Source organism: Chelonia mydas, chromosome 13 (assembly GCF_015237465.2).
Source record: "Chelonia mydas isolate rCheMyd1 chromosome 13, rCheMyd1.pri.v2, whole genome shotgun sequence".
NCBI classification, from domain to species: domain Eukaryota; kingdom Metazoa; phylum Chordata; order Testudines; family Cheloniidae; genus Chelonia; species Chelonia mydas.
The window spans coordinates 10,156,633-10,173,428 of NC_051253.2; the positions used below are offsets into that span (position 1 = coordinate 10,156,633).

Below are 16,796 nucleotides of genomic sequence, written 5' to 3' on the forward strand. Positions count from 1 at the left end.
GTATCATGGTACTGAAGGCAATGTGATAGTCATAGTCTGTAGGTACCTGTTATTAGGATTGGGACCTGTCTGTACATTACTTATGATTCCAACAGAAATGGAAAATTGTTCCTTCGATCCCTATACCAATGTATATTGGAATAAAAACTATAGATGAGGAAAAAAACCCACAAGCCACTAAAAATTGCTTCTTTAGATAGCACTTACCTGTATTGTGGTTTTCTTTTATAGTAATGTTAAATTCCTCCTTGGGAAACTTGGGTGCATTATCATTAATGTCTTTAATCTTAATAATGAAAATTAAAGATCTATCCACTATCTTCCCAGTCACTCTATGTGCAACATCAAAACGTATCTGAGTAATGGATATCAATACAGAAACAAAGTTAGCCATCAGAATTGCACAGAAAATCTCTTTAAGCTATTTCAGTTATAAACATATTTGGCAATATTTTTTTGCTTTGCATCACTAACAACAAGTTGCTTCACTTGGCAAAGTTAGTATAACTCAAAACAATTATCCTCTGCATTTAAAAACTAAACATGGTAAATGTTCTAGACTTTTTGTAAAAATAAATCCATAGATAAAATGGAAATGCAGCTGCGCAAAATAACCCAGCAATGGGAGAATCTTAACCCATCCTGTAAATTCAGGAGGCCATGGCTGCACCTCCCTTCTGGTCCACTTGGTGTAGATTGCAAAAAGCAAAGGAGGACTTTTGGCACCTTAGAGGCTAACCAATTTATTTGAGCATAAGCTTTCGTGAGCTACAGCTCACTTCATTGGATGCATACTGTCGAAAATACAGAAGATGTTTTTATACACACAGACCATGAAAAAATGGGTGTTTATCACTACAAAAGGTTTTCTCTCCCTCCACCCCACTCTCCTGCTGCTAATAGCTTATCTAAAGTGATCACTCTCCTTACAATGTGTATGATAATCAAGGTGAGCCATTTCCAGCACAAATCCAGGGTTTAACAAGAACGTCTGAGGAACAGTGGGGGGGGGGGGGGGGGGGGGAGGAATAAACAAGGGGAAATAGGTTACTTTTTATAATGAATCAACCATTCCCAGTCTCTATTCAAGCCTAAGTTAATTGTATCCAATTTGCAAATTAATTCCAATTCAGCAGTCTCTCGTTGGAGTCTGTTTTCGAAGTTTTTTTTGTTGAAGGATAGTCACTTTGAGATCAGAAATCGAGTGACCAGAGAGATTGAAGTGTTCTCCGACTGGTTTATGAATGTTATAAATGGTGTAGATTGTGGACCAGGCTTGGCAGGCTTCTTTCTGGCCCATTCAGAGTTGCTGCAACTATGCACCAGCTTGGCCTGGTTTCCTCTCCACACCGTGCTTATGGGGCAGCACTCCAGACAATAACTCATGTAGTAGAAGAGGGCCCAACTCTACATCTGGAGGGTGGTTCACAATGCCTAGCCTCCCTGCATACAGAGGCCATCCTTTGGTTATGGTACCCAAACACTGAGCTCTGACATCTGCATACAAGTGGAGAAGAAATTTTCTGTCGACCAATATCAATACTTCCTTCAGTGGTGAGCTGGAGCCGGTTTGCACCAGTTCCCTGGAACTGGTTGTTAAATTTAGAAGCCCGGGACAACCAGTTCTAAAAGGGCTTCTAAATTTAACAACCGGCCAAAAGTGGCACCTTAGGCACCGACTCTGTGGGTGCTCCGGGGCTGGAGCACCCACGGAGAAAATTTGGTGGGTGCAGAGCACCCACCGGCAGCTCCCCGCCCCGCGCCCGGCCCCAGCTCACCTTCGCCTGCTCCCCTGAAAGCGCCGCCCCGCTTCTCCACCCCCACAGCTTCTCGCGAATCAGCTGTTCGCGCGGGAAGCCTGGGAGGGCTGAGAAGCAAGTGGCGGCTTCACGCTCAGGCCCAGGGAGGCGGAGGCAGAGTGGAGGTGAGCTGGGGTGGGGGGGCGCGAGGAGGGCTGCCCACGCCACAGCAGGTAACCGGGAAGGGGGGGGCACACAGGGGAACCGCTCCCTGCCCCAGCTCACCTCTGCCTCCCTGGACCTGAGCGCAACACTGGCATCTCAGCCCTCCCCGGCTTCCCGCGCGAACAGCTTTTTCGCGGGAAGCCGGGGGGTTGAAGAAGCAGAGCAGGGCGGCGCGTTCAGGGGAGGAGGAGAAGGCGGAGCAGAGGTGAGCAGGGGCCAGGCATGGGGCAAGGAGCTGCCGGTGGGGGCTCTGCACCCACCAGATTTTCCCCGTGGGTGCTCCAGCCCCAGAGCACCCACAGAGTCAGTGCCTAAGGCGCCACTTTTGATGTGATCAGTCGGGGGAGCAGATGCTCCCCCTGCTCGCCCCCTAGCTATGCTACCCCACCCCTAGGAGCCAGAGGGACCTGCCGGATGCTTCCTGGGACTCCCCACCTCGCCCCCTGGCAGGTCCCTGGCTCTTAGGGGCAGGGTGGGCACCCACTACGGTGGCCCACCAGACCCTCCTGCCCAGTTCTGGGGGCAGTCAGGGGACGAGAGGGGGGGTAGATGGGGCAGGGGTCCCGGGGTGGGGGGCGTCAAGGAACTCGGGGGGTTGGATGGGGCAGGAGTCCCGTGGGCCACGACCCCCTTGTGGGGTGAGGAGGGAACTGGTTGTTAAGATTTTGGCAGCTCATCACTGACTTCCTTTATACATCAGCAAAAATTTGCTTCCAGAAACAGTAACAGTGCAATAGGATTGTACTACAGATCAATAGTTTATGGTTTTACAACTCATACTTTGCTGCTAGAATTGCAATTTATCATGAGGTGTACAACAAGAACCTTAGACTTCAGGATGTTTGTTCAGCCATGCTTCCTTAGAACTGCTTATGCTGATTCATAGCAATGTCACTGTAGCTATGCAAGGAGTAAAATTCTGGGTTTGCAGAACTTCAAGCATGACACAAAGGCTAGACAATGACACTGATCAATGTTTAGATAATTTAAGCAATTTTATGGAGATCATTGGCCATGCAGATATTTATTGACATATTTATGATAACTCTTATGATATTTATTATCAAAAGAGTTAAGCTAGAAAGTAACAAACAAATACAGACTTGAATTTACTACTGGATTTTCGCCTTCACATGAAACATTTAGCACTAGGAGAGTAATTTAGAGTTGCCATATGCTTAACTGTTCTTCTAAACTCTATTTACCTTAAAATAGGGGGTGTTCTCTCTGTCAATGGTACGATGTACGTACACATGTCCTTCGGCATCGTCTCCTATAGAAAACAACCCAACCTCAGGAGATTCATTTACACCAGGTCCACTGATTAAATATCGTAGGGACATATTATATGACACATTGTTGAACAGCTACAAAAGAAATGGAGTATTAGTGAAATGCTAACTGTATCATAAGGATTAAGTTTCAGCACCAGGATTCAAAGGTTTTAAAGAAACACTGCCAAAAGTTCAGGACAACATATTGATCTGGTACATTTCTGTAGTCATGGTTATATGACTCTACACTCTGGGAGAGTAAATATCATAGGATGTTTCTAGCTACTATGTTAATTCAAATTGTGATGCCAATTTTTGAAAAGAAGCAATTTTTACCAGAAGTGGGAGATCTTCAAAGTAGTTATGGAGTCTTTGTAATTAAGGGTTTGATCCAAATCCTATCGAAATTAATAGAAAGCCAGTTGGATTGGACCCTAATATATTAAGAGCAAGGACAAACTCATAAATTAAAGAACAACAAATCCCCAGACCCAGTTAACTTGGACCCAAGTGTTCTGAAGTAACTGAAGAACAAAGGGTATGAGCTGTTACCAAAAATCTATTATCACTCATCAAAAGCAGCAACTGTAAAAGCAGATACTGAGGACAGCAAAAAGTTATGCCTATCTTTAAGATATGATCACTCTGAGAACCTGAGAATTACAGTCTAGTGAACCTTACTTCATTATCAAGTACTCTTGCTGAAACTACAATTAAAAATAGATGAATACTATAAAAAATGCCTAGATGAACATGATACAACAGGGACAAGCCAGCACCGCTTCTGTAAAGGAATATCAAACCTCTCTACCACAATTCTTTTAGTGTGTCCAGAAAAAAAAAAAAAACAGTAGATAAAGGAGAACCAGTTGGACTTTCAAAAAGTCTTTGACAAAATCCCTTCAAAAGGCTATTAAGGAGACTAAGTAGCCATGGAATGAGAGGCAATGTACTATCATGAATTAGAAACAATTTTTTTTTAAAAAGACCAAAATGTTAATCAAATAAGGAACAGACAAAGACTTTAGTTTTCTATTGGACTTTCTTCTCCACATAAACTCTAATGTACCTAATGCTAACTCATAGGAAGAAACAACTCCTATGGATACTTTTTCCTGAGTTGTCCATGGGTTTCTTCTCTTCCTCTGAAGCAGCTGGGGCTGATCACTGTCAGGGAAGGAATACTGGCCTAGATGGACCACTCGTCCAACCTGCTGTGGCAATTCTTATGTTTCTATCTTATGTGGTGTGGAAGGAAGGTACCAGTCTCTCAAATGAGGACCAATCATGCTCCACAGCGGAAGAATGGCAGCCTCTCCACCCCATTACACTGGAGGCCCCAATCTCCAATGGAAAGTATTCTATAGAGGAAAGTAGGAATATCCTTGATAAGAGCTTTTGTTTTACCTGTCCAACAAGTTTGGGGAATGGTTCTTTGTCCTCCTCTTCAAGTTCAAAGGTGGTTATAATCCATCTCCTTTTTGTACGCCGTAGAGGACGAAGACTGTCTGACTGATAAAGATCCAGCCCCTATTGGTATAACAATGTATTCAGGTCACAAAAGTGGGAGATGACTCTCCCAATAGATTGTAAATTGCAGATTTTGTTTTTATGATTAAACTATTTTATAAATGTAAGAAGTCGGAGTATAAACCTAATATTTTAAAATCATTAAAGTTTTCAACAGAACTGTTTAACAGATGCAGTTGTAAAATTTTAGACAGGTAAGGGGGGTGTCAGAGGGGACAGAGAGAGGGTGGGGGCCCCGGGCTGGGAGGAGTCACATGGAGGCTCACGTGGGGAGGTCATGTGCGCCCCTTTGTGTCCCTCCCATAAGTGCAGTACTGGCAAGAAATGATTTCTACTTGCATCACTGCATACTAACAGGCGCAGCTATAAGAACAAATTCGGCACTTAGATACAAAGGGGGCAGGTACCTGATGGAAATACTTTTGCAAATAGGCCACTCTTCCCTTCAACTTCTCAAGCATAAAGGGTTCACCAAAGAGTGTGACCTGGCCTTTTAATAATGTAACTAATTCTTCCCTGTCTTTTCACATCATGTTGATTTCTTGCAAGCCCAAGACTAGCATTGCAAATCCTAAAAATTTACACTCTACTCCCAATTGTAAATACATTATTTATTAACTAAATTAGTAGATTAACAAACCTTGCTGCTTGTCTTGTGTATGGTCTTTATTAGACTGACACTGTCCTTTTCATGAGAGGTGTTGCCGGCAGCAGTAACCTTATAAAACAAAATGGTTTTAATTAGGGAGATGGCTAATTATAAAATGTCTGTGAGACTTATGTAATATTGTATTTACCCAACAGAAAGTACATTGCCTTTTCAGACAGAAAAAGGAACCAAAAGACATCTGACTCTAAGAAGAGTTCTGATCAAGCATTTCCCAAATTGTGAAGTATAAAACAGAGTTTGATTTATAGTGGATTCTGTTTCTTTACTCTCCAGAGCTTACTAAAAGCTGCTAGTATCATAAATTTGTTTATCTTCTTGTAGTAATGTTGCTTCACACCTGACCCCATAAATGTGTGTTTTTTTTCAAATCCAAACGAAGACTAGGAAATACTAATATTTTGATACACAGTCCTACAATATACCAGTACTTAACCTAAAAGGATAATTGCCATAGGACAGGGGTACTCTTACGCAAGCAAGTGGTCAATTATTTCTTTGCTTAAAGAGTGAGCTCGTTGACTTTTATGGCTTAAAGTGTTAGGTCCTAAAACAAGGACTTATTAGGTGGGATTTTCAAAAGCACTCAGGGGTGGTTCAACTCTCTTCCCACTGATGTCAGTATTGTTGGGAGAAGAACCACACCAGCCCTGAACAGTTTTGAAAATCCCACTCTATTTGGTCTGCAGTTGAGATTTTCAATGGAGACTAAGGGAGTCAAGACCCCAACTCCCCTGGAATTTCAATAGCTATCTAACTCCCTTGGGCTCCTTTGCAAATTAAAGAAAAGCAGTTCTACAAAACAAGTTTCACAGCTGTGGCATTTTCAATGTTGAGCTCACAAGTGGGGGTATGTTTTCAACAAAGCTGAGACTTAGGCTCCATTTTCCAGATGTAATCTGTACCCACAAAACCAGAATTTTTAATTTTGTGCCTGCAAAATTATTTGCAGAGGCAGTCAAGGCCACTAAACTACTTGATTTGCAACTGCAATGTAATTGTGGATTAAGTGTTGTGAGTTCAGTTTATGACCAGAAAAGAAAGCCCATCCTTTTGAGAGCTTTCTGTCTCTATAGTTGTGACACTCTGTACCTCGGGGGAACGCCCAGCACCCCCATGTTCATTCTTGTAAAATGACTGAGTGGTATCCAATGCAAAGTGTCATGTTGGGTGTCTTCAGAAGCCTCAAGATGTACTGAGCATTGTTGTTACAGTGATGTTATAGTTATGTTATGGGTTATAATTTCATGTATATAGTTATGAGGCTGAAAATGTATCCTTATGGCTCAAATTTTGCATTTTGCTTGTATTTCATTTGATCAAATCTGACTTGTTATGCTTTGACTTATAATCGCTTAAAATCTATCTTTATAGTTAATAAATTTGTTTGTTTATTCTACCTGAAGCTGTGCATTTGGTTTGAAGCGTGTCAGAGGCTCCCCGTAGGATAACAAGCCTGGTAGGTATCAATTTCTTTGTTAAACTGATGAACTAATATAAGCTTGCAGCGTCCAGCAGGCTTAACTGGACACTAAGACTGAGGTTCCTAGGGTTGTGTCTGGGTCTAGAGATATTGGCTAGTGTCATTTGGTTGCAAATAGCTGGGAGCAGCTTACATGCCAGAGGCTGTGTGTGAACAGCCCAGGAGTGGGGCTTCTCACAGCAGAGCAGGGTAAGGCTGGCTCCCAGAGTCAAGGATTGGAGTGACCTAGCAGATCACCCATCCAGATGACACCAGAGGGGAAGTCACAGTGGCTCAGCGAGCAGGGTGTATGTACGGCTTGTTACTCCAAGTGAAGTTCATGCTTTAATCACTGATATTTGTGATTTTAAGTGAGTCTTAAGTGCAGTGGCTAAGAACAGTCAGGAGGAGGTCACAGTTTTATTATTTTCTGTTTATTTTGGGTGAAGGAAATAAGCACAAGAAAGCAGAAAAATGGCTACCAGTGAGGCAGCTACAAAACTAGAGTTCGCCAGACTGGAGGCAGAAGAGACGGCAAAGGCACGCGAGTTTCAAACGTGGCAGGCAGAAATGAGGCTCAAAGAAGAAGAGGCTGCACACAGAAGGGCTATGGAAGAAAAGGAGAGAGAGAAATGTGTCCCAGGGGAGAGCCCAGAGAAGGGGCAAGGAATCTCAGAAACCTTGGGTGGGTGAGGATTCCTAGGACTCTATAACACAGGGAAGCAGTGTGCTTCCAGGTGGGAGGGTGGTTGAGACCAACTCCTGCACTGTAACTGGAGGCAACACCACATCAGGAAGGGATGGAGGTGTAATGCCTGCCAGGGAGAGAACTGTCCAGGTTGTTAGCTGCCAGCAGGTTGCAGCTGAACCAGAGATTAACCCCGCTCTAGGGAGCATAAAGAAATGCGTCCCAGAGGAGAGCCCAGAGAATGGGCAGGGGATCTCAGAAACCACTGAGGTGAGTGAGGATTCCTGTGACTCTGTAACACAGGGAAGCAAGTATCAGGGGGTAGCCATGTTAGTCTGTATCCACAAAAACAACAAGGAGTCGGGTGGCACCTTAAAGACTAACAGATTTATTTGAGCATAAGCTTTTGTGGGTACAAACCCCACTTCTTCAGATGCATGGAGTGAAAATTACAGATGCAGACATAAATGTACTGACACATGAAGAGAAAGGAGTTACCTCACAAGTGGAGAACCAGTGTTGACAGGGCCAATTTGATCAAGGTGGATGTAGTCCACTCCCAACAGTAGATGAGGAGGTGTCAATTCCAGAAGAGGCAAAGCTGCTTGTGTAATGAGCCAGCCACTCCCAATCCCTATTCAAGCCCAAATTAATGATGTTAAATTTGCAAATGAATATTAGTTCTGCTGTTTCTCTTTGAAGTCTGTTTCTGAAGTTTTTTTGTTCAAGTATAGCTACTTTCAAATCTGTTATAGAATGTCCAGGAAGATTGAAGTGTTCTCCCACTGGCTTTTGTATGTTACCATTCCTGATGTCCGATTTGTGTGTATTTATTCTTTTTCGTAGGGACTGTCCGGTTTGCCAATGCACATGGCAGAGGGGCATTGCTGGCACATGATGGCATATATAACATTAGTAGACATGCAGGTGAATGAGCCTCTGATGGTGTGGCTGATGTGGTTAGGTCCTCCGATGGTGTCGCTAGAGTAGATATGGGGATAGAATAGGCAACGAGGTTTGCTACAGGGATTGGTTCCTGGGTTAGTGTTTCTGTGGTGTGGTATGTAGTTGCTGGTGAGTATTTGCTTCAGGTTGGGGGGCTGTTTGTAAGCGAGGACTGGCCTGTCTCCAAAGGTCTGGGAGAGTGAGGGATAGTTTTCCAGGATAGGTTGTAGATCGTTGATAATGTGCTGGAGAGGTTTTAGCTGGGGGTTGTAAGTGATGGCCAGTGGCGTTCTGCTATTTTCCTTGTGGTGCCTGTCCAAGTATGGGAGGGGCTGAGACTAGCTCCTTTCCAGCAGAAGGCAACATGCCCTCAGGCGCAGGGGCAGGAGGGTCAGGAATTAAGGAAACTGTCCCAGTTGGTAGCTGGCAGAGTTCTGCAGCTGAACAAATAACAGAACCCTTTATTTCTTTTGACCAAATCTGACTTGGTATGCTTTGACTTATAATCTTTATAGTTAATACATTCGTTTGTTTGTTCTACCTGAAGCAGTGTGTTTGGTTTAAAGCATGTCAGAGGTTCCCCTTGGGATAACAAGCCTGGTAGGTATCAATTTCTTTGTTAAATTGATGAACTCATATAAGCTTGCAGCGTCCAGCTGGCATAACTGGACACGGCAAGACGGAGGGTCCTAGGGTTGTGTCTGGGACCAGAGATATTGGCTAGTGTCATTCGGCTGCAAGTAGCTGAGAGCAGCTTAGGTGCCAGAGGCTGTGTGTGAACATCCCAGGAATGCGGGTTCTCACAGCAGAGCAGGGTAAGGCTGGCTCCCAATGTCAAGGATTGGAGTGACCTAGCAGAACACCGGTCCAGATAACACCAGAGGGGAACATCATAATAGTATATGAAAGTACATTATTTAGAATAATATATTATGCATCCAATGAAGTGAGCTGTAGCTCACAAAAGCTTATGCTCAAATAAATTTGTTAGTCTCTAAGGTGCCACAAGTACTCCTTTTCTTTTTGCACTAACACAGCTGCTACTCTGGAATATGTAGAACTAGTTATCTGCAAACACAAACAAGCTTTTCCATGGAAGACCAAGTTATTATTATAAAGGTCATTAAGCACAATCGGTACAAAGGTCTGCTTTATTGCAACTGAAATTAACCAAATTACTCCAAGGTCCACACCCTTAAACACCATACAAAGGTGTGAACTGCCTGTCAGAGAAATATTGTTCCCCCTTTCATGGCATGTTATCAGGTCATCTAGTCTATCCCCTGGGGAGAGTGCCGGATTGGTCCCCAATGTATACATTCTAATGCTCCACATGCTAATTTTAAGTGTCTCCCAGGGCTATATTGTGCTATGCATTATTAATATCAATTGCTGTTCATTAACTGATTGAACAATATGGCCAACTGGATGGGGCTTTCACCATTTTCCATGGGAAGTTATTTCACAATCTTGTAAAGTTCAGCTCAGCTATGTGCTCCCCTGGTTACCCTCCTCTTCATTTCATCCCATTATTTTTAGCTACAGCCACTTCGTACCATGCTGATTTGTCTCTCTCTTCCAGTATATATGGCAGGCAAGTCATTCTCTGCCGTTTCCACAGGACCAAATCCTGAGAAGTGCTGGCTTCAGGTGCTCAGCAAGCAGGAACAGAATATGGCCTTAACTCAATCTGTGCCTGGTAAAGCCATAAATCATTCCAGCCACACCCTTCCTTTCACTCTACAACACAGACTCAGGCTATGGCTACACTTGCAGATATACAGCACTCTGTTTCTCATGGAGGTGGATTACCAGGAGCGCTCCAGCTGCAGAATCCAGGCGTTCTAAGTGCCTTGCCAGTGTGGACACCTCAGGAGTTATGGCACCTGGAGCTGATTTAATGTACTTTCACTTGCAAGTGTAGCCAAGCCCTAACTGACTCAGGTCTTTAATTTCTGCCTTTCCTTCTCTGTAAACATTCCCCTCACACTTACTGTATCTGCTCCTTCTGAGAGAAGACTTAGAAATTCTGCTCTGTTTGCTGAATATATCTGTATTATTATTCCTCACTACCACCCACTCCAGACACTCTCGCAGAGTTGGGTGGCAATTAATAGATTTCACACCACAGATTTGCCAAACATTTTCTGATAAGCTGTGAGAAGCACTTCCAGATCCCATCCTCAGCAGGAGCCATCTTTAACAATCAGTTTGCTCTGCAGTAAGCACCAGTGCTGTGTCCTGTTATTTTGGCAGAGCTCTCCATTTCTTAAACATTCAGGTAACACAGCTATTCAATCGTTTCTCACAAAATCTTACAAGGGGAAAAAAAAGGGAAAAACCTTTCCCTCTCTAGAGAATCAAGCCCAGATCCTGCATGGCTATACAACAGCAGGGCTTCCTTGACTTCAAAGATGAGGATTTGAACCTTAAATATTGTTTAGCAAATTGCTCTTCTGGAAAATCCATTACAATGCAAATAGACATTCACTCACAGTAATTTTAAAAGGGACAGGCACACTGGAGGAGCTGACCGAGCTGGGTACTGGCTTCTGCAAGTGGCAGCCCAACATACTTCTGCTGTCACTGCTATGGTTCCTGGCCTAGTCACTGGCCATGGCCCTGCTGGTCTCGCTCATTGTCGCTAGAACCCTGCAGCTCTGCAGATATCTGCTTTATATCCATGGCTATCTGCACCCAAGGATATCAGTTGTGTATCCAAGCAGGGCTCTAGTTGCACTGAGATCCAACTCACAGATTCGGTCTGGGTTACCCTTGGCAGCTCTATCTTCTCCCTGCAGAGCTGGACTGGATCTGACTGATGCTCAAACTGTTCACCAGTTTTGTACCCCAACAGAACTCAATATGGATTGGCTAGGAGCTTCTAACTGTGAGGGGTATATGTACATGCAGGAATGTCTGCCCTAATTAAGGTGGGGAGAGAGAGAGAGATGTGTGTATATGCAGGAATGTCTGCCCTTAATGAAGTCTTCTACACCAGCATCAAAACAGCTACCAAACATGGCTTTTAACCTCCTGCACTCACTCTAGTGTGATGAAATAACAATTACTACTTTGCAGTCACTCAAGGCTCTATATTGACACCTTTTCTGGGAACGTTTCCATATCAACTCAGAGCAAGTAGAAACAGCAGCTGTAATTACACCATGAAATCAGAAAATAAATGGGGGTTACACCGACACTACCAATGAAATTAAGACTAACACTAGTGTTACAGAACATCATGTCATTGATGCATCCCCTGAATCCCTGCCCAGGAAGAGTGTAAAAATAACTACAGCTTGTGAATTATTTGACCCACCATATTTGAAGGTCCTGAACCCATGAGCCAAGTATTTGGGGGCATAGCTGAACTACTTTTAATTGAGAAACTTCACTGAAGACATTTTTAGACACCAGAAAATAATAGACTAGACCACTGGTCCATCTAATCAGATGTCATAACTCTGACAATGCTAGATGCTTTAGAAGGAGATATAAAACAACACACCTAGCTAACTTATTTCAGTTACCTTGCACAGGATCAGCTAATAAGAACTCCAAGCACAAAACCATAAATATGTACAGAAGTATTAGCATCACTGTTCTACAAAAAGGGAACGGACTTCATTATTATTTTTAGACAGGGGTATATTTTATACTAGTCTTTATGTTATCCAAATAGTATGATAATGAAATTATAGTATTTATATCAGTGCATTTTTATAACAGCACTATAGGCAGTATATATACACATGTGAAGATTATAAAAAATATAGGTTGTCTGTCTAATTGGTACAAGTATATATAAAATATATATATTTACAGTAGTTCTAAGTATGAATTATTAAATTGTACAACCACAAAATAAGAGCAAGTCTTTGTAAACAAGAACTTTTTATTTTATCCTGCTTTTTCTATTAATGCTAGTAGTTTATAAATGAACAGGTCTGAAATACACATGTATTTACTAATTGATAATCAATTGATTTTGCATTCTGTGGGTTCTCCTACATGCACTTGTGTTTAAATAAGGCCCTGATTCTGCAGAGACTTTCACAAATGCTTAACTTCAAGCATGTCACTACAGTAGAACCTCAGGGTTACGAACACTTCGGGAATGGAGGTAGTTCGTAATTCTGAAATGTTCGTAAGTCTGAACAAAACGTTATGGTTGTTCTTTCAAAAGTTTACAACTGAATATTGACTTAATACAGCTTTGAAACTTTACTATGTAGAAGAAAATGTTGCTTTTAGCCATCTTAATTTAAATGAAACAACCACAGAAACAGTTTCCTTACCTTGTGAAATCTTTTTTTAACTTTCCCTTTTTTTTTTAGTCATTTACCTTTAACACAGTATTGTACTAGATTTGCTTTTTTTAATTTTTATTTCTGCTGCTGCCTGATTGTGTACTTTCGGTTCCAAGTGAAGCATCTTGTTGACCCGTCGGTTCGTAACTCTGGTGTTTGTAACCCTGAGGTTCTGCTGTAGTTCCACTCAACTTAATGGGACTATTCATGTACTTTACAGTAATTCTTTGTAGAACTGGGGACTGAGATTGGTACCAACACTTTTTATGTATTATTTCCATTGTTTTACCTTGTAGCAATATCTCCAACTTGTTTGGTTATGTTTTGCACAAAGGAACCTATTCCATAGAATCACAGAACTGGAAGGGACCTCAAGAGGTCATCTAGTCCAGTCCCCTGCACTCAAGGCAGGACTAAGTATTATTTAGACAATCCCTGACAGGTGTTTGTCCTGCTCTTAAAAATCCCCAGTGATGGAACTTCCACAACCCAGTGCCACCCAGAGGATTCAGGGGGCCTAGGGCAAAGCAATTTTGGGGGCCCCTTCCATAAAAAAGTTGCAATACTATAGTATATTGCCCCGGGGCCTGGGGCAAATTGCCCCACTTGCCCCCCCTCCACCCCCTGGGTGGCTCTGCCACAACCTCCGTCGGCAATTTATTCCAGTGCTTAACCACTCTGACAGGAAGTTTTTGCTCATTTCTAACCTAAACCGCCCTTGCTGCAATTTAAGCCCATTGCTTCTTGTCCTATCCTCAGAGGTTAAGGAGAACAATTTTTCTCCCTCCTCCTTGTAACAACCTTTTATGTACTTGAAAACTGTTATGTCCCCACTCAGTCTTCTCTTCTCCAGACTAAACAAACCCAATTTTTTCAATCTTCCCTCATATGTCATGTTTTCTAGACCATTAATCATTTTTGTTGCTCTTCTCTGGACTTTCTCCAATCTGTCCACATCTTTCCTGTAATGTGGCGCCCAGAACTAGACACAATACTCCAGTTGAAGCCAAATTAGCACGGAGTAGAGTGGAAGAATTACTTCTCGTGTCTTGCTTACAATACTCCTGCTAATACATCCCAAAATGATTGCTTTTTTTGCAACAGCGTTACACTGTTCACTCATATTTAGCTTGTGGTCCACTATGACCCCCAGATCCCTTTCTGCAGTACTCCTTCCTAGGCAGTCATTTCCCGTTTGGTATGTGTGCAACTGATTCTTCCTAAGTGGAGTACTTTGCATTTGTCCTTATTGAATTTCATCCTGTTTACTTCAGACCATTTCTCCAGTTTGTCCAGATCATTTTGAATTTTAATCCTATCCTCCAAAGCACTTGCAACCTCCCCACAGCTTGGTATCATCTGCAAACTTTACTCTCTTTGCCATTATCTGTATCACTGATGAATTGGAGTACTTGTGGCACCTGCTCAAATAAATTTGTTAGTCTCTAAGGTACCACAAGTCCTCCTTTTCTTTTTGTGGATACAGACTAACATGGCTGCTATTCTGAAATCTGTGGTTGATGAATTGATCATTTGTAGGCTTAGAAGGATTAGATTTTTGTTGGTAAACGTTGAGTTCACCATACCTACACAAACAGACACATTTCCATCCATGATCATTTAAATTTACAGCTAGCCAATGTAAGAAAAATTCTGCTTCAAAATGTACTAGTATTTGATTTAAGGATATTTACTTTGTATATTTTGACATATACTGTTGTCAACTTGTGTTTTAATGGTTATAAAGCCTTAACTTTTTGAATCTCATCTACTGTCATCAAACAATTCGTGTCTGGCCCCTCCTTAACTTCCCACAACTATGAAAATTTAAATTGATTAACAGTCAAAATGTTTTAAAAGGAAATTATTTAAAAAAAAACAACAACAAATTCTGCCAAGCCTACCTCTTGGAGATCAGCGCATCTTTGAAGAAGGTAGGTTAACAGGCAAACAATTTCAAGGGCAAAGATTTTGATTTCCAAAGGCTTCCCCCCTATAAGCGGCGTTCCCACAGTGTGGGAGTTTAATGCGGGGTGGGGGGGGGGGTTGCTGGTGGCACTGAATTACTCATACTGGTGCGGGGGAAGCCGAGGCAGACTCCGTGTATCCTTTCCGGGGGGGGAAGGGAGACCCAGCTGCAGGCTGCGGAGCCTTTCCCCGGAGCTTCCCCAGCTCCCGCATCCGCTGCCTGGGCACAGCTCCAGCCTCTTCCAGCGCACGGTGCCCGAACGCCCCCTGCCCAGCCACCACGGGACGCCCTGTCCCCCACGGACACCCCCGCACCTACCGCCAGGAGAAGCAGCACCGCCAGACCCGCCATGGCCAGCAGAGGAGCCGGTGACCGGAGCGCGAGCTGGGCTGAGCCGCGCCACCGCAGCCTCCCCGCTTATAAAGCGGGCTGGAGGAGCCGCCCCCCGTCCCCTGCGGGGGTACCGCGGCCGCTCCCCGGAGAGGCGGGGGCCCGCGGAGCGATGGGGGGGCGGGGAGCTCCCGCCTCCCCCCCGCCCCCCACAGGCTCAGGGGAGATGCCCGCGGCCCTCGTCAGTAGTTGCTAGGGGTGCAGGGCAGCTCCCCGCCCCCGGTTGCAAAGTGCGGGCAACACGCTCCGCTTCGGACGCGGAGTTTGGGGCCGGGACCCGTCGGCGCAGGGGCCAGCGCCGGGAAGAAGGGGGTGGGCGCGCTCCACAGGGCCCCCGGGGAAAGGGGTGCGGGGTCGGGGGGAGCTGCAGGGCTCCTGCCATTCTTCTGGGGCGTTGTCCGAGCCCAGGCCCCGCACCCGCGGCGTGATCCTGCGGCCCTCCCACTTCCACGGGCTGCAGCCAAGGCGTGGCATCGCCGGGGCGGCGCAGAGTGAGGAAGGGAGGGGGGTGGGAGTCAGCTCTGCCCCAAACGGCAGACTGTGCCCATGCATCTTGTGGACAACACCAGGCTCTGCCCAGGGGAGATGATGCAGATGTTTAAAATAGGCTCACGCAGGAGTCTGCTCTGCTGGGCTCCCCCTTGGCTGTGCTTGAGTGTAACCATGGGCTCTGCCTGGCTTCTTGAGTGTGGGGGAATAAGTAGTGGTATCTCTAAAGCGCTACCCACTTGTAGCGCTAAAATGAGACACACACCCTAGGTGCATAGGTGCTGGAACTGGGGCGGGGGGAGAGGGGCTGCTGCAACCCCTGGCTTGAAATGGTTTCCATCTCATACAGGGTTTACGGTTTAGTTCAATGGCTCTCAGCGCCCCCACTCTACAAATTGTTCCAGCGCCTGTCTCACTGCGTTGTCCAGGTCTCTGATCTTCCATCTCCTTTCTTACTGCTGCGGTGACCTAGTTCACACTGTTGACAGACATCATCATCACTAGATGAATGGGGCAGTTTGCCCCTCCCTGTTGTTCCAGGCTCTCTGCAAACTCAAATAGTTCATCTCTGCATCAGTTAGTCAAGGACACTTTTTTGTGGTTTTCTTCACAGCCACACCAGGTGGAGATTTCTTTGAAGAAGACTGAAACCTGAGATTCTGGAGAACAACACAGTATCTACAGAAAGGTGGAGTGTGTTGTCTGGGCTGGTTCCAGTGTGTTTCGAGCCTCAGTCAAGGGCACGCAGCGCCTCGGGGAGAGCTCAACACCTGCCAGGCCCTGGCCCACAGTGTCTAAGGCAGGGATCGGCAACCTTGGCAGGTGGCCCCTCAGGGAAATCCGCTGGCGGGCCAGGACGGTTTGTTTACCTGCCACGTCCGCAGGTTCGGCCGACCGCAGCTCCCACTGGCCGCGGTTCGCCGCTCCAGGCCAATGCGGGCTGCGGGAAGTGGCGCAGGCCGAGGGATGTGCTGGCCGCTGCTTCCCGCAGCCCCCATTGGCCTGGAACGGCGAACCGCAGCCAGTGGGAGCTGCGATCGGCCAAACCTGCGGACGCTGCAGGTAAACAAACCGTCCCGGCTTGCCAGCGGATTTCCCTGACGGG

The 16,796-nt window shown here is 44.9% G+C and overlaps 1 protein-coding gene across 2 annotated transcripts in view; it reads right to left on the minus strand.

The window, feature by feature from the left end:
• Positions 1 to 15,730, minus strand: part of CDH26 (cadherin 26) — a 36,052-nt gene extending 20,322 nt beyond the window's left edge. Inside the window, exons 1-5 of one of the 2 annotated variants that reach the window (XM_037877146.2) lie at positions 15,131 to 15,730; positions 5,409 to 5,486; positions 4,646 to 4,768; positions 3,170 to 3,331; positions 208 to 355 (exon numbers count right to left, since the gene is read on the minus strand). In XM_037877146.2, coding sequence (XP_037733074.2) covers positions 208 to 355; positions 3,170 to 3,331; positions 4,646 to 4,768; positions 5,409 to 5,486; positions 15,131 to 15,163 — 544 coding nt within the window. In that variant the 5' untranslated portion in view covers positions 15,164 to 15,730. The remainder of the gene's footprint in view (positions 1 to 207; positions 356 to 3,169; positions 3,332 to 4,645; positions 4,769 to 5,408; positions 5,487 to 15,130) is intronic. The other variant, XM_043527173.1, reaches the window with a different exon arrangement.
• Between the last annotated feature and the right edge of the window lie 1,066 nt (positions 15,731 to 16,796).